Source organism: Pleurodeles waltl, chromosome 8, assembly GCF_031143425.1.
Source record: "Pleurodeles waltl isolate 20211129_DDA chromosome 8, aPleWal1.hap1.20221129, whole genome shotgun sequence".
Lineage (NCBI taxonomy): Eukaryota > Metazoa > Chordata > Amphibia > Caudata > Salamandridae > Pleurodeles > Pleurodeles waltl.
This window is the reverse complement of record NC_090447.1, coordinates 29,375,851-29,394,682: the sequence shown is the minus strand read 5'-3', so window position 1 is coordinate 29,394,682 and position 18,832 is coordinate 29,375,851. Positions and strand designations below refer to the sequence as shown.

General features: G+C 42.7%; 1 protein-coding gene across 1 annotated transcript in view; it reads right to left on the bottom strand.

The window, feature by feature from the left end:
• Positions 1-454: 454 nt before the first annotated feature.
• The window catches only part of LOC138249684 (FH2 domain-containing protein 1-like), a 131,805-nt gene continuing 113,427 nt past the window's right edge, over positions 455-18,832 (bottom strand). Inside the window, exons 10-12 of the mRNA XM_069203660.1 lie at positions 15,693-15,810; positions 15,198-15,362; positions 455-3,119 (exon numbers count right to left, since the gene is read on the bottom strand). Of these exons, the coding sequence (XP_069059761.1) occupies positions 2,043-3,119; positions 15,198-15,362; positions 15,693-15,810 (1,360 nt within the window). The 3' untranslated portion in view covers positions 455-2,042. The remainder of the gene's footprint in view (positions 3,120-15,197; positions 15,363-15,692; positions 15,811-18,832) is intronic.

The following is an 18,832-nucleotide window of genomic DNA, read 5'->3' as shown; positions in this document are numbered from 1 at the left end:
ATTACGAGGCAGACAGCGGGGGCATTTTTATTTATTCAAAATGGGGAGAAGGGCTACCACCCGCTGAACAATCCAAAGAGTCGCGCCACCCCGTTTTAAGTACCGTGGGACCCATCGGCTCAAATTAAGTACCGAAAGAGATAGTTTAAAGGTACATGTGCCTTGACCTAACCACTCCCCCGCCACCCATAACCCAAGTATGTTATGATTCTACGTCCTAAATGAGCCGGACAACCACGCCGCAGCCTGTACAGGACCAATTCCTGTAGTAAGTGACCACTGAACACTGTTCTCATTTTAAAAATTGCCCTTCCACTCTTCGAGCAAGCCCGAAATCCGCAGGAACTTTCCTTGAAACACAGGGTCAGTCTGTACATAAATAAAAAATCTACTTGGATGAAAAGCCTTCAACTTCACCAGAACATGAGAAATACAAGAGAATGCAAACCGGAAATTCTGAATTAATTTTATTGTTTAAAGGCCATATCTGGGCACTCACGTTCCATTCACAGTGAAAAGTTTAACGACACAAGACGCCACAAACACTACAGAAATACTGCACAATGTCAATGAGCAAGGCCAAATAAAAACAGAAAAAGACTGGTGTGCGTTAAACGCAAGGTCTGAGGAGATTACAGATCACAAATAGGCAGGAATACCAAAGTACGACAGATGACCACATTACGGAAAGACTTAAAACATCAAAATTAGTGAGAAAACTATAAAAAAGGCAAAAAAGTGAGAATTTTTCCAGAGACAATCAAAGAAAGTGACCAAAGTCATGCAGCAAAATAAATTGCCAAGTGAAAATATTAGCACAGAATATATTACTGTGGTAAGGTGCGGACTGCATTAAAATACTAGTGAGCGTGTTACGGCCCAAAGTAACCCCTCTCACCATCAGAAAACAAGACAAACAGGCAACATTCAGAAAATGTAGATTTCATCACATTTATTCAGAGGCTGTTTACATTCTGAGTCCATTAAAACGTCACCTGAGCCTCTGGCCAGGCTGCATCCGACATGAGCGACCTGGGCCGAGGATTAGGGGTGAAAAAGGAGTGTACTTTACATATGTGATTTTCACTATAAAGAATACCTTGAAGTTTATGCCCAGTTTAGTAGGGGGACATCACCCCCAGGGCAAGAAAGAACATGGCAGAAGTGCAACACCTAAAGTGATTGTGTTTAAAAATGAATCAGGCCACGTAGAAGACTACAACCAACGCGTGCAGGGGACATCTTTGTCTCATGGCTACAACCCCCCCTCCACCCCGGAACCCTGGCAGTGTCTGGACATTTCCCACACCCTATGCTTTCAAATTCCACTGTCTTCCCTGACATGCACTTCCACAAAATTTTCCCAGGCTTCCCTTCCTCCCTCCCAATGGGCAGACTTCATCCAACTTGCCAGAGGTCAAAGGAAATTTGTCGCAAACGGTTGATGTACTTTCATGTGTCATGAAACAGTTCAACTAACGAGTTCATATTCAAGGACCTCCACCATGTGTGGAAGTCTCCCCTGGACCTGCCAGCAATGCACAGCTGACCTCTAAGTCCTCTGCCAAACTCCACAAGCAAAATGGCTCTTTAATACGATTTGCCCTTTCCAAGAGTGACTCCTCTGCCAATAGTGCCATGGATGAGCACGAGGTATAGCTCACCTTAGATGATCACCTGAGAGATCAGATACTGGATTGTTGGGTTAAAGGACCTTCACCCCATCTCCTTCATTAAAATAGTTATGTGAGAACAAGCTCCTTCTTTTTCACCCAAGAAAGCTGCAGACGAATCTACGGAGGTCGACATTCAGTACATGTAGGCAGCAGCTCTTGGACATGGGTGACCCTCCGCTCCATCACGATGTGAAAAGGGCAGAGGATTGGCAGAATCAGATGTGCAGACCTACCCCCTTCCCACTCCACAGCACCACTGTTTGGGGTAAGAGATAGCTTTAAAAGTTTCTCTCTCTCCCCCTCCTGAATTCCCTGCAAGATCAGGCTACTGTTCACATCCCACAACATAAGGTCAACATAAAAAGCTCAGTTATTTCCGCAGGCCTCATATCCTCTCAGCTTTGGAGACCTCCGGGGGTTATCGTTGAAGCGTTTGAAAAAGTTGACAATGGCAGAGCCTTCGGAGGAAGGCCTCTGGCTGTCCCGTTTGTTCTTCGCCCGCAGATGCTTTACAGGTTCTGGAGTCAGCATATAGTCTTTCCGATTTAAAGTATCCCCTAATTTAAAAGCTGGCGCCTTGCTGGAGCTCTTTCCCTCCCTCACTTTGGGTGTCCTTGGAGATTGGATCTTATCTGGAATCCAAGACTTCATTTCTTGGCCAAAAATACCAAGTTTCTCAGGGCGGGGGGATGGGCATGCCACCTCCACACCGATCTCATTGGTATGAAGGTTTGAGACTGCTCCTCCCAACATCAACTGACCCTCCAACATCTCTGCATTTTCCTCCACCGAGCGGGCCCTGCCCTGGAGAAAAAGTGGAGGTGGGCGGTCTCTGCCTGTGCAAGAGTTCAATAAACGCTGTCTTTCTTCTTCCCTACATGGAAGAACGTTAATTGTGTGTCGCCGGACAAGCTTGGCCATTGCCGCGTCACTCTCCTGGCTGCTGAATGATCGGTCCTGGTCATCCACTTTTTCAGGATTCTGTTCAATGTTCTCAGCAGGAGCGTTGCAGCTTTCCTCTTCTATAGGCTCTGAAATGTAGGCCGTGTCCAGCAGGCCAGGGGGATGAGGCTGGCCTGTGGGCGGAGGAGATGCATAGTGTTTGTCAGCGTGAGCCTCTTTAGCAGGTACTGCCTCTGTGCGGCTAGTCTCTGTAGGAGCAGGGACCGGCTCCTTTTGATCTGAAGGGCTTTCTGGCTTGTTGGTTGGTGGTACCACTTGTGGGCTTCTGCTCAGGGTGCGGGTACGGGGTCTTGCTTCTGGTGGGGAAAGTCTTTGTGTTCGCAGGCTGCGACTCCTGGGACCTGGCCGAGGGTTTCGCAGGAGCAGGAATTCAAGCTCCACATCCTGCAGGTCCTTATCGAGGGTTGAGCAGGTGGCAATGGAACGACGCTTCTCCAGACGCTCCTTCTTCAGCTCAGCGTTCAACCGATCCTTGTTTTCCTGCAAAATAGAAGAGAGTTACAAATACACACCCCAATAGTAATAGATAACATTACTTGTAGCTTAGTATGAGAAAATATATTGGCATCACAGTCTACTGAATTTGATGATATGAGAAGTAGCAGAGAACTCAGAGCTGGATGATTTAAGCAAGTTTTAGAAACTCCGTCTCAGGTGAAGGACAAGCACAACCAGGGAAAGCAGTATATTCGCTTGCCCGACTCCAGGACAAGCCAGGAGAGTTTAGGACATGGTCCTACTTTGCCAAACCACAACCCAGAGCAGAAAAGCCAAGTAGTAAATTTAACCAGTCATGTGAAACGCCAGTAGGGGCAAGGGCAGGCACACACACCAGGGTGAGTATTGACAATGCAGGCGTACGGCAGATCAGTCTGTATTGACACCCACATTGGGTCAGGAATTGATAAAGGGGAGAGACAAGATCTGCACTCGCTCTGAGAAAATAGAACTTGTGAAAGCTGAAACAATAGTGAAAGGGGCTGAAATGTGTTTAAATCTACATGCATGTGGACTATGGGAGCAATAGAGATGTGCACGTGTTTCCTGGCAGTCAAACTCCACACACATGTGAATGCATGATGCTCTATTCTTTTTTTTAGGAGATAGCCAAAGAGACAACATTCAGCAAACAGCTCTGCAAAACCTACTGGAGAACTAAGCAAGATATGAGGGACCAACTCCTTCACTTGAGCTACAGCTGGCTCATTATGGATTTAACACTAGGAAAATGTCCTCTTGATAAATGCCCCCTTGATAAATGTCATCTGTGCTCATAGCAGGCAGCCACAGGGCACCGACAACTACTGGGTAACTTTGGTGGTCCAGGGTTACCGCAGCAAAGAGCACTAGATGTCTCATAGTTCATAAGCAACCGCTAACGGTCACCACACAAAAATGCTACTGTAAACTCCCTACTGCCATCAGACCAAAGGAGGAAGGAGCCTGTTCCCAAGAGCAGCCTTGGGGGTAACCAAGGAAACAAATCACCTACCTGTGACCATTGTTCATTAGGGGCCAGTCCTGTTTACTTATTAGTCATGTACCTGTAACAATTGTTGCTACCTGGGGTGATCTAGTCACAAGCTTTCCACCACCAATGACTGTTGTTCAACATGTACCATCTCCAAGTGACAAGCTTGGCAGATAGCCCCACAAGTTGAGTGCACTTTAAATACAAATAGGAAAACCTCAACAAGCAAAAACATTATGTTAAAAAGCCAGGTCTCTGGGTCCTGAAAATGGTCAGCCTGCGGGCATCAGCATCAAGGAGGGTTCCAGAAGACAGCGGCAGTGTTGGGAGATATAGTAATACCAAATGACTGTTCTGCAGCGCCTCCTCCAGGCAGACCCCGCTGGAGTTACTCATCCTTTGAAGCAGGCGGCGCCACAGAACCCCAAGTGGATTCTTGCACTCCCAACCAATACTTGGAAATTAAAGTAGCCAGGTCAGGTCAGACTGCTGAGGTCATGTTAGGCCTTCTACCTGTAGGAAAAGAGTATCATCTGTTCAGCTGTCACCAAAATCCAATGATGGAGTCCGACTTCTAGGTTGTTTTTTTTTGTTTTTTTTTTTTAATCCAGAGGCCCAGCACTCAGACATTCATGACAGATCTGAGGCTCCTGGGACAATAATGATGAATGGATGATTGTAAAGCACCAACATACACCCTTGTGTTTCCTGGCACTCAAATACTGAGGGAAAGGTTGGATATCACCAATATCTGCTGCAGCAGCTTAGCTGAATAGGTAGGCTTTTATGCCTTTATGAAGGACTTTAAGCTACTCTACCTTCAAAGAAAGTTTGTAAACTCATTCCACAGGTGTGACGCAAACACAGAAAAAGAAGAAGTCGGCAGCTCCTGCGTATCTTACGCCAACGTGAACTAGTAGCAGCAATTGTCACAATAACTACTCTCATTGGGGATAAATAGATTTTTGTTTTCATTCATTTATTTAAAAGAAGTAGCCTCAGTTGCTGGAAACAAGGAGAGATCATAGAATGTATTTGTCGAAGGCAACAGCCCTCTTTATCGATCAGGAAACCAAGCTTTTACTTTTCCCTGCAGCAGCAGATGGGACAACAACATTCACCGGCACCAAGGAGGCACCAAAAGATTGCTCTGCCTAAAGCAATCAAATCCATCTTTGAAGGGTTAAGTCTAAGCATGTTATTATCCATCTAATGTTTTACTGCAATAAGGCAGTTAACAGGCCAGTTTCCCAAACCATAATTCCCCTTATTGCAGAGTTTAAAATACATTGATTTTAAAATCCTATTGTATGCTATTACTCAGACTTTAACTGAACGTTTCTTATACCTGTTAAATAAAAGTGGTGCTATCCCTGATCACTGGTTAACCCTACACCGTGCTGTACAAATATTAGATGAACAGGATGGCAATTTCACCATAGATTTTCTATTCCCCAAAGGGAGAGAAAACAATTGCGAGCAGATCCCTTATTGCCAAGTCTCTCCATCTTCAAGATTAGTGGATGATCCACAGTATCAAAGACAGCAGAGAGATCAAACATTCGTACCTGCCAACTCACATGATGGCACTGTCACGATATCGGCTCACTCCACACGCTCTCTCGATGGAGAGACGATATCACATGGTAAACCCATGCCCCAGTTCAGTGTTGCAGGTTGGGTGATTTGCCACAGAAATGTGCAAAATTTTTCTCATTTGTGCAGGAAAAAGCACCACTAGTGGGTGCGGGTGACTGATTGCGCTGGATAGATTGCAAGTGAGTATAAAGTGTTAATTTGGCTCCCGCCTATCATGAGGCCCGGCACGCCCAAAACTGGCATCCCTCCCTGCCTCTGTGCAATGAGTCCATAAGTGCCACCAGTGACTTGTGGATAAAGATAATTTGCCCGTCTCTCCTGGGCTGGTGAGCTGGACCAATAGATGTGTACTGTCATCCCCACTTCGCCCGCCCCAGCATAGTCAGAGGGTTGTTGATAGAAAAAACGAGCATCACATCATGGGCTGCAGCGGCGCTGCACACAGGCGGCCTCAGATAAGACACTCACTGAGACAGTAAGTACAGATTATTTTGTAGCAATGAACTTGCAAACATCAATGTACTCATTTCTCTCCTTACCCTAAGTGCGTCACTACTCAGTCAGAAGAAGCGAGCACTGAGTGTCATGTGCTGCAGCACTGCACAGGCCTCAGATAGTTTTACTACACTGATAGTAAGAGAGACGTGGCCGTGGCCTGTCGCTGTAACCACCAGCGATATAACAGACTTCTAATTTAGATGAAGGTGCAAACATTGCACCTACTCAAGAGGCGCTCCCAGAGTCAGAGGAATACACTGTTGCAAATAATGTAATTCTTGTTCTTTTAAAGCCTTGTGTTACGGTGTACATTTTAATTAAAGCGGTAGTGCAATAGGAAATATAACTGATGTTTTAAGATCTCCCTCAATTGTTTTTGTTTGAATATAATTCCTAAGCGGCCTGTGTCTAATTTATAAGCTAACATCTTTCCAGCTTTGTCCATCCCTCAAATACAGCTACTTGCTTGACAGTATGGGCCATATCTCTCGCTAACAATTCTTGCAGTTCACCCCTCATGCACCTACGGTTCCTGTAGTTAAGTCTTGAACTGGTTTCCTTACATTCATGGTACATTCTGCCCATCTCTGTCCTGTTCCAGGCACTTGTACATGGGAGCTGAGCTGGTAACTGAGATCTTGCAGAGGGCACTACAATTTCAGAGAGTTCCAAGCCAAAAAAGCAGAATAGCGAGGAGACTGTTTATAAATAAGCAAACCTGCATTGGAGACAGATGGTGATGCAAGGGCAAAATCAGGGTTAGACTACAGTTTCAGCCATGTCTCCATTAAAGAGACTTAATCAGGGTTTCCTCACATTATGAAAGTGTCAAAGGTCTGAAGAATGTTTAGGGAGGGGGTAGATATTTTTATTTGCAAAATGTGTAATCTAGAGTAGCAGATTACAGCCTTTGCTTTTGTTTCTTCAGTTCTATTTTAATAGTTTACAATGACAAGCAGAGATATTGTTTATTTTTTGCCATCCTTAGATTGAGAAAAGCTGGAATCTTTCTGCATGTTTCTACATGTTCCATGCCACAGCACTTTTTTTTAATTGACTTGTTTCCAGCAGGTATTTGATATGTTTAATTTTGCACTAGAGGTTTTATTTGTATTCATGACGTGTAAACGCTCTCTTTCATATGAGAGAGCTGCGCACCATGGTTTTAAGTGGTTTGTGGGAAAGGTGATAGTGTGACCGTGTATTTGTGGGATGAAGTACCAGTCATGTTTTGTGTTTTAACTCTTGCAACGCCTGCCCCGCTTGCTGCTATGGTCACTCCTGTTAATCAGCTGAAGGATCACAATGTGGAACATTTTCCAAGGTTGGCACGTCAAACATTCAGACAGGATGATGGACTCATCCAGGTCTAACCGTATGTCAGGGACAGCTACTAACGCAGACTCTGTTCCCCAGGTCCAAGCCCCATTTGGGTCTCATCTCACAGATAATGCTATCCCAGGAAGCTGAAGAGCAAATGTGCTACAAACCTTTCTCCAAACTTTGCAATAGTTGAAAGGAGTGAGATAGAATTACTAAATTCTGGAGGGTCAGAATACACTTCTTTAATAGAGGTATAAATAAATATCTACTGATGTTTTGCATCTTCCAGGAATTAATGCCTCAGAGTGAAGTATTCGGTGGGGATGTACTAGCGGGAATCAGGACTTGAGACTGTTCGTTCTTAGTCATTAGCAGATAGAGATCAAGAAGGGAGCCAGATTTTAAATTCACTAGTCGCTTTCTAGAACTCAGATTCTGAAATCACCGGCTAACTATTGAATCTCTTATCCTTCTTTTAACAGTCATTGGAGTCAGGGCTTTCTGCCAATAGAGCATCTGGTTGAAGTAGCCTTCTAACACTTCAGTTTTCTCAATGGTCTGCATCAGTAATCATTTTGCAAAATTTTAATTGCTCTGCAGCATGAGCTGCCTGCTTTTTATTTCTAAGAGCATTCTGGCCGACTCCCCTCAACTCTTTAGCCATCTTCTTTCAGCCGGCTATATTTAAGTCGGTCTTCTATTCCTCTGAAAACCAGTGATCATCCATGTGATGCTTATTACAATAATACAAAGAGAACTGATATACCAATGTTGGAATTTACTACCTCCAATGACGTGAACATTTTAGATGCTAAACTCCCGCCATGCATAGCTAAAGCTACATGCAGAATTAGCCAAATCAATTATTGTCTAGTCTTCGACGCACTGGGACCTGTTCTTCAACAAATTCTTTAACTAGTTCTTTCGTTATATACAACAAGAGGGGATGAGGAAATGACCGGTATAACTCTGCCGGAAAAGGTTATCAATATCCTGTGATTACGTTCATAACTGAAGTCAAGCGTGAGTCCTAACACAGGAATGGAACCTACAGCCCTCTACGTGAGGCCCAGATGTTCCAATTCTTGTAAAGAATGAGCAGCTACTTCATCGCCTTCCCTGTCTACCTGGATATCAGGATCTCCCAGATCAATCAGTTCACCACCATTCATATATAGGACAGTTATTCTAACAGTACTGGAGTTAAAAAAAAATAATAAAAAAAATAAAAAATAAAAAAAAGTTTAGTTGATTTTAGGAAGAGGGGTGGAATAAACCAGTAATATATAAAACATTGTTGTAAGGTAGTTAATGTATTAGTGATGTTCATTAATGGCTAATAGTGTATTATTACCTTTTATAGTACAAGTCATTTTAGCAGTTATATTATTCTAGTATTTATGTATTATTATTCATTACTATGTATTAGTACATTATAAGGTTAAGAATGGTATATCCCTCCTCCCCGTGGAAGGTTGGTATATGGAACATTCGGGTTGGGATGGGAGGCTGCAATAGAATGTTGGTGAAGAGCAGGAGGGAAGCTGGAAGGGGGATGTTGGAGATAACTGTATGAAGGCTGAACAGTGGAGATGAAATAAAGTCTGAAACTGGAAAATAAGTACAGCGTGTGGTAGACTTTATAAAACTGGCGACGAGGAGTGCGAAAGGGGGCACCATCATCTCCACCCCTTGTGATGTACCTATTCATGCCTTCAATACCAGTTAGAGAACTTTAAGCCTACTATCCTACCAATAATTATTTAGCTGCATATGGGGGAAGATAACTTATAATTTTAACGAAAGGATAATCTTTTCATCATTGCCTTTATTCAACTACCTGCTTTCCAGGGGCAGTTGGCATTGTAACGTTCATATCCCTTTTGCCTGTTCGGCCCTGCAGTGTTCAACCCCAGCGCTGACAGGCACAGCACAACGCACATAGGATTTCCCTACGACCGGTCGATTTCAAATGCGCTGACAGGCGCAACACAATAATCGTCTGTCTACACGCAGACAGACACAGCATATCTATCTCAGCGGCCTGTCAACTTATTACACGCTGACAGGCACAGCTTTACGGACGTTGTTTTTCTTTCCCAACGCGCCGTCAAACACGGCGTTCGGACAGCGTTCGGTCAACGGCCGATTAAGCTCCCAACGCGCCGCGTTCTGTCAGGGGCCAGCCAAGTTGCGACGCGCTGACTGGCACAGCACATCGAAGGTTGGAGTTGAACACACGGCGTTCTGCGTTAAGTCTTCATTCTGGGAAGCCTGTCCGCGCTGGTTGACACAGCATAACGAACAATTCGGTAGGCATCTAGTTTTTCAAACACGACGCTTCTTTTCAAACAGTCCATTTGTGAAAGCCTGTCAGATTAATACACGCTGACAGGCACAGCACAAGAACAGTTCATTTGGGGGAAGCCTGTCAGATTAATACACGCTGACAGGCACAGCACGGTGAACCTGTCAGATTAATACACGCTGACAGGCACAGCACAAGAACAGTACTTTTGGGGAAGCCGGTCAGATTAATACACGCTGACAGGCACAGCACGGTGAACATTCAAGAATTTTTGCCCCACTTGTTCTTAGGTCACTTATGCTGCAGTATTTAGGCATTTTTGGATTGATTTATTACTGAGTTAGTTTCTCTGAAGTGTAAAACTGAATTAATAATTACCAATTTTTCAATTTCCATTGTAATTCAATTTTGCTTTGTATTTCCCTGTTGTGATATTAGTAATTGTGTGTTTCTTACTTTATCTTCTAAGTGTAATGATGGCTGCAGCGGGTATGTCCCAACCAATTCCCTTCCTGAATGATATGGGGGAACCCAATATTCCGTGGAAGGATTGGTTTAAAATTTTTGAATCCTATCTCATAGCCATTGGAGGGGACAAATTTAACCCGATTAGGAAGCAACATATTTTGCTTCATAATTTAGGAACCCATGGAAGGAAAATTTATGATTCTCTTCCAGATCCCAACAATGCTGAGGGGTTGGCACAGGATGAATATGTAACTAGATGTTTGAAACTAGAGAAACAGTTTGGAGACCGTGTTAATGTGGTCCTGGAGCGACACAAGTTCTTTTCTAGATGTCAAGGCAAGCAAGAGAGCGTCACCAACTATATTGCCGCACTCAGAGGACTCTGTACGCTATGTGATTTTGGAGAACTCAATGACTCTCTCATTAGAGACCAGTTGGTCCGGTGTACCAATAATGCTAAAATTCAGGAGAAGCTTCTGCAAAGACAACCGAACCTACAGGAAGCCATTGAGATTGCAAAATCTATAGAACACACGGAAATCTGCCTGCAAGAAATTAGACACACGCCTGTTGAGGAACATATTAACGAAATCTCAAGTGACCTCAGAGAAGATAAGATACTGAAAATTAGAAGTAAAGACAAATCACCCCAGCTGCATGGTAATAATAAGCCTAACCTTACTTGTTTCCGTTGTGGTAGCAGTAACCACTTGGCTAATTCCACTCAGTGCCAAGCCAGATCTGCAGTGTGCAGACGATGTAATAAAAGGGGCCACTTTGCAAGAGTATGCAAGGACCCATCTAGGCTGATGGATAATAAAAAGCAAGAAGAGTCCTCCCAGTTAATCAAGAAGATTATATTGCAAGTAGAGTCTGATAATAGTAACTCCAATCGTTATCCAGAATGTACCATAACCATTAATAACAGGGCGATTAGGGTATATGCTGATTCATGCTCCCCTTTTACCATTATCAATTCTCAGAACCTTAAGGTGATTGCAAAGGAAAATGGTATTGATTTATCTATAGCTGACATTTATCCCAAAGGGTATAACAGGGATCCCATTTATCTAAAGGGGATGTTCACAGGTGTTATTTCTTTCAAAGGACGCTCCACCGTTGGTAAAATTTATGTGGTGGAAGATGGTTCCAGTTTGCTGGGGTGGCAACACCAAAAAGAACGGGGGATAAAGCTGGACCCTAATAATCCGGATCAAGTGATTTGTGTGGAGAGTCTTAATAGTGGTGAACCTTTTATACGTGAATTCCCAGAAATCTTCTCTGGTAAACTAGGGCTGTTGAAGAATTTCCAGCATAAAATTAAGATTAAACCTAGAGCTAAAGCGGTTGCCCACAAGACGAGACCAATTCCTCACCTGCTAAAGAATGCAGTCAAGGAAGAATTAAACAGGTTGGAAAATCTAGGGATTATACAACCAGTGGATTGTTCAGAATGGTTGGCCCCCATTGTGGTTGCAAAAAAAAGTAACGGTAAAGATATCAGATTATGTGTTGATTTGAGGGATTTGAACAGGAACATTTGGGTGGAAAGATACCCCCTTCCTAGAATCCACGAAGTTCTTAGTACGATGGGCAAAGCTGCATATTTTTCAGTTCTCGACCTTTCAAATGCATACCACCAAATTGAATTACATCCTGACTCTAAGTGGCTTACAGCGTTTACCACCCCGTTTGGCTCCTTCATGTTCAACAGGATGCCCTTTGGGCTCGCTTCAGCAGCCGCTGTCTTTCAGAAAGTTATGCAAAATATCCTGGGCGACTTACCTAACACCTTATGTTTCCAGGATGATGTTCTAGTCTATGGGGTCACGGAAGAAGAGCACAATGAGAGGTTAAGAGCGGTGCTCCTGAAATTGAAGATGGCGGGACTCACACTTAGAAGTGAAAAATGTCAATTGGGGGTGGGTTCGGTAGAGTATTTAGGTCATATAATCTCCAAAGATGGGTTCAAACCGAAGTTCTCCCTGGTGGATGCGGTGAAAAAAGCTGATCCCCCAAAAAATAAGGATGCGTTACGATCATTCCTGGGGTTGGCGGAATTCATGTCCAAATATGTTAAAAAAAATTCAGCCATTTCGCATAAACTCCGAGAGTTGTTAAAAAATCATGCACCTTTTATCTGGTTGGAGGACCATAACTGTGCTTTTGAGCAAATTAAATTAGCCATAGTAGAAGCTCCTCATTTGAGTAATTTTGATCATAACAGAAAGACAATTCTCATGACGGACGCCAGCAAACTAGGATTGGGCGCCGCCCTATCCCAAATAGTAGACGGGGAAGAAAGAATAATTGCTTTTGCATCCAAGGCCCTTAATGATGCCGAATCAAACTACTCAGTTATCGAAAGAGAGGCCTTGGCGGTTTTCTGGGCCGTAAAACATTTTAAGTTCTTTCTGTGGGGTACCCAATTCATCTTAAGAACCAACCATAAACCCCTGGTATATGTGTTCTCCACCAAGGGATTCAGCAACAGCACCCCAAGAATAGCCAGGTGGATATTAGGACTCGAAAACTTTTGCTTCAATGTAGAGTACATTCCTGGTAATAAAAACACTACAGCTGATTTCCTTTCCAGATCCCCTATGAACACAAAAGAGGAGGTGGAAACTAACGAAACTCCAATACTTCTAGTGGATCTGCCTTCCATTAGCAATAGTGAATGGGAGCTAGCGTATAAACAAGACGACACCTTATCTGTGTTAAAAGAAAGGGCCAAAGAAGGGTGGCCATTATTAAAAAAAGATTTAGAAGAATCCATTAAGGATTTTTGGGAAGTAAGATTGGAAATAAATGAAAAGAATAATTTTATTCTCCGTAATGATAAAATCATACCCCCTCAAAGTCTTAGATTAAAAATAATCAAACTTGCCCACGAGGGCCATTTAGGTCGCAGTCTCACTAAAGCCAGAATCAGAGAGTGCTTTTGGTTCCCCAGTATGGATTCCTTAATTGAGAATGAAGTTAAAAAATGTTCAATCTGTTCTGCTAGTGACAAATCTAAAATGGTCCGCAAAACGCCTATCTCTCCGGTTCAAGTCCCCAATAAACCATGGATAAAATTAGCTTTTGACATCATCGGGCCCCTGAATTATTCAGGTCTTCAAAAAAGATTTGCTTTAGTCCACATTGATTTCCATTCCCATTGGATATCCACAAAATTCGTAAACCAAATCACTACAAATTCTGTCATTTCCTTCCTTAAAGACATCTTTGCTGTAGAAGGTATTCCCGAAACACTGGTTACAGACAACGGGGTACAACTTACATCCATAATGATGAAGCAATTCCTGGACTTAGTGGGGATTAAACATTTCACCACTGCCTTGTATTGCCCTAGGGCAAATGGCCTGGCTGAACGCACCAATCGAATGATTAAGGAGTGCATCCAATTGGCCTCCATTAACCATGTAAATGTAGAGGATGCGGTCAGGGAGATGTTGTGGGCTTACCACACTACTCCAAATTCTATTACCAAGATTTCCCCGTTTATTGCGTTACGTGGCAGAACACCCTGCACCAAATTTTTCCCAACCTGGCTGGGTGGAGGTAACAAAAACGGAAAGATATTGTCTTACAGTAGTACAAAAGTAAGGATGCATCAGGACAAGTATAAACAAAGATATGACATGAAGTATGGGACCAGGGTGCAAAATTGGAAGGTGGGAGATCAAGTATTAGTATGTAGACCATTTGGTATGACAAGGTCGTGTGTGAAAGACACTAAATTTGCAGGTCCTTTCTATATAACCAAAATAAGGAGAAATGTTGTGGTTTTAAATAATGGTCAATGCTGGAGTATGGATAGAATTGTTAAATTCTCCAATCATAACTAGTGGTCACCCTTACTGAAATCCCTCAGTGGTTAGATAGCATTCTGCACCTTTAACTCTCCTAGTTTACTTCTAGGGGACAATCAGATTTTCTGTAAATAATTTTTTTTTTTTTTTTGTTCTCTTTCTTTTTCTCCGTTCTATTATCTTTTCCAAGGTACCCCTTCTCTTAATCGTTATTATTGTGGGGAAGATGTGTTGTAAGGTAGTTAATGTATTAGTGATGTTCATTAATGGCTAATAGTGTATTATTACCTTTTATAGTATAAGTCATTTTAGCAGTTATATTATTCTAGTATTTATGTATTATTATTCATTACTATGTATTAGTACATTATAAGGTTAAGAATGGTATATCCCTCCTCCCCGTGGAAGGTTGGTATATGGAACATTCGGGTTGGGATGGGAGGCTGCAATAGAATGTTGGTGAAGAGCAGGAGGGAAGCTGGAAGAGGGATGTTGGAGATAACTGTATGAAGGCTGAACAGTGGAGATGAAATAAAGTCTGAAACTGGAAGATAAGTACAGCGTGTGGTAGACTTTATAATAAACATGTAATTATCTGAAAAAAAAAAAAATCAATGTTCAGGAGGCTCACAACACATCCAAAGCCAAGAAAACAGGAGGTCCGCGGGATCTGTCGCCTTACATTCCTCTAGTTAATGGTTGTATCTCACTCAGTGTTGTCTCACGAATGACAGCCAAATCAGGGATGCACTAGGAAACGGGAAATGAAAAGCGCATTTAACCTGAACGCCCCTGACCCCTGGAGAGCAGACCTCCAACCACATCAGGAGAAAAGAACAGGTTTAAATAAAAAAAATACAAATAAAAAAAATAAAAGGGGGGAGAGGCAGTGACATTTCTGCACATGAATTTCCTACAGTTTACTAAATAGTATATGAATCCAGAACAAGTGATGACGAGTGAGGAGTTTGACAAATCACATCTTCTATAGAAGACACGTATAGCAATAGTCCCATTTGGTTCGCAAACACCAAGAAGAAACCATGCAAAAGCATAAGCTGCAAATAAGTTACCTTAATGGCAGTGAGGAACTTTAAACAGAATGTTTTGAAGATGGAGCAACACTCCTCCAGCTTGAAGAGTGCATCGTCCTCACAGAAGAACTCCATCAGGGTCACCTTGGTGTCGGAGAGCCTTCCCAGCAATGCCTGCACCTCATCTAGCTCCACTTCCGCCACCTGAGGAGTCAGAGAATAATACTGGGATGAGAGCCAGAGTTTTGATGTGTGCATAGCCATGTCATGTGTAGCTCCCTGGAATAGCAGAAGAACCACCAGAAACCCCTGCCTCGCCCCAGCCTTCTGCAGGAGGGGAACCGCCCCAGCCTCCTGCAGGAGGGGAACCGCCCCCCTACCCTTGTCTTCTAAGGAAAGAATATCACCAATCCCATTAACACCAAGAAAGGGAACTGCCCCTGCTATGTGCACAAGGAGAACCACCACATCCACCATCCTTATGCAGGACCACCACTCCCAACCTACGCCTTCTGCCCAGGTACCGTGCCACACCTGCAAGAAGGTCTCCATCTGTTGTCTTAGGTCAGCCTCCTCCTTCATGTAGCCTTGGGCTTGGTGGACCCGCTGTGAAAGGGCCTGCAAGTCACCCTCCACCTCCTGCAAAGTTATTCTGCAAATGCAAATACAGACAATCACCATTAACCGAAGAATTTAGCCTATCATCCTGACGAATATCCTCTGCAGGGAGGGGAAGAGCTGTGGGACATGGAGTGAAGCTGCAGGAAAAGGAGGAGACGGAAACCATGAAGGTGAGAGGAAGAAAAAGATCTGACAAAGAGGAAAGTAATCAGCAGCCAGTCTTGAAAAGTGTACAGTGCTGCACCCTTGGCGTATACAGATACCATTAACTGTAAAATATGGCAACTTTCAGTGACAATAGAGAAGCCCTACTAGATGAACTGTTTAACATTGACAAAATTGTTGTTATGGACAAAAATAAAAATATCAGCAGCAGGACAGAAGGTTTAAGAATGAAATTCATAAGGTTAGAACGTTTAAAAAAACAAGAACTTTCAAGATGGTGGGATTACACCATTTTGGAAAGATACTTAAAAATTGAACAAATTCCAAGGGGTCTTAGAGTTGTACTCTTTCCATCTTTTGGTGACCTTAACCCCGCATTACTACAAGAATGGGAACAACTATTGATTAAGTCTTCTTTCGGCATCATGGATATACTCATTCGCGACGCCAAAGAAAAAAAGAGAACGACTAATGGTTGAGATAGATAGCTTGGAAAAGGAAATACGTGATACAAACCTCAAAGAAGGAATAGAAAAAAATTACAACATTCTTAATAATATACTCCAACAACATCAGGAATACATTAGAGATAAGAAAACACGCAAGCTTAGACGTGACGCTAATGACTATGACACAGGCAGGATTTTCACTTTTGCACGTAAATTTGATATGTCATTTTCAGACGCTAATACGAACAGAATGCCATCAGCAGTACATAATGCCCCAAAGAACATTGCCACTAGCGACACTGACCTTTCTAGCTGTTCTAGCATCCCAAGTAGTGAGGCTAACAGCTCCCTAGACGAACAAAGAGGCATCACACACAACAAATCCTCTTTTTTATTAGAAATGGAAAGATTCCGCAGAGGTCAAAAATACAACAGATCAGTACAAGCTACATATACAAAAGGACCAGAAGAGGCAAGAGAAAGAGGGGCAGATCCGGCCAACAACAAGTCAGGCATGACAACGAGATCAGTCACACGAAATACAAAGAACTGAACGAACACATAACACATGAGGACGATTTATGTATCATTAATCTATCGGACAGAACACTTGATGACCCACAATGTAGGATCCTTCAAAAAGGTTTAGGGTTTGTACCCACTACATTTCCCAATTTCACAGAGATGCATATCGACCTCTTTAAATTTGTACGTAAATGCAAACTTTTAAAACATTTTGACCAAAAACCTCCCCTTAATCCCAACTGGAGGGATGACTCTGAAACTTGTAACTTCTCCGTTGGTGACATAAGAGACGTACAAACCTTACTCTCTCTAGAGGAAAATGCCAACAGTAGTCAAATACCTACCTGCTCTGATATTCTAACAGATTTAGGCATTTCCGGTACCACCGCACACAATAGTGGTTTGAAACCTAGTTCTAGGTTTACACCTGTTTTTTTCCTCAGATAATTCGATTGATGTTTTCCATAGACTAGTGACTAGAGATCTATATAAATTGGAAAATCAGTATATACTGGGGAAAAAGACATGGCCTCATAACCTTAGCCTAGCTGAACACAAAGCTCTACTTTCCTTTAACTGCATGGATGACATAATAATAAAAGAGGCAGACAAGGGAGGCAACATTGTCATAATGAATCGAACTGACTACATTAAGGAAATAGACAGACAACTTGAGGATCAGACAGCCTATTGCAAAGTTCCCAATAATCCTATAGACAAAGTCATCAGTGACATAGAGATCAAATTAAATCTTTGGAAACACAGAGGTCTCCTAACTGATCTTGAGTTTAAGTATCTATACAATCCCACGCCTGTCTTCCCATGTATCTACATTTTACCGAAAGTGCACAAGCCAGCATCCTTTCCACCGGGTAGACCTATTATTTCAGGCATCAATTCACCTACAGAGAAACTTTCCGAATTTATCGATTTATTTTTACAACCATTTGTGTGCAACCTACCTTCCTACATAAAAGACACATCCCATCTTTTAAGCCTCATCACGGATTTTGAATGGACAGTAGGCCCTTTTTTAGTGACCCTAGATATCTCCTCACTATATACCTGTATACCTAAAACAGAGGGCTTGGCTGCCATTCAATACTTCTTGGACAAGAGACAAGCAACTCTATATGAACATGTTGATGGATTTAATCAACTTAGTGATGGACAATCATTTTTTCCTACATGAAGGTACCTGGTATAGGCAGACACAGGGGGTGGCCATGTGTGCAAAGTTTTCACCTTCCTTTGCCAACCTCTATATGGGACACTACGAACATTACCATCTGTGGAATAAGGGCCCTCCAGAACTTACACAATATATCCTATACTGGGGTCGCTATATCGATGATGTACTTTTATTTTGGGCAGGTGACCACTTGTCTTTGGAATTGTTTATCCAATATTTGAACACCAATCAATACAATTTGCATTTCACTAGTTCCTTCAGCACAGAAAGTGTTGACTTCTTAGATCTGGCACTATATATTCAAGACAATCAAATTCTTACCAAACTTTTTAGAAAGGCCACAGCCTCGAACTCAGTTCTACACGCTAGTAGTGCACACCCTTACTCTCAGATCAGAGCAATTCCATTTGGTGAATCGGTGAGAATCAGACGTAATTGCCTTGATGACTCTGAATTCTATAAGCAGCTAAATTTTTTGGAACGTCGTTTCCTGAATAGAGGGTATTCCCAAGCACTGTTGAACCACATTCGAGACAGAATTCTAAAAACAAATAGATCTCCCCTCTTCTCTAAAAGGACGTACAGACAAATCGACAAGAAAAAAACTCCGACCTTTGTCACAACATACACTTGTGCCAGCACAGAGGTCTTTAAGATTTTTTGAAAAAACTGGCAGATCTTACTTTCCGATGAGACCCTGAGAAAAAATCTCAAGGATAAAC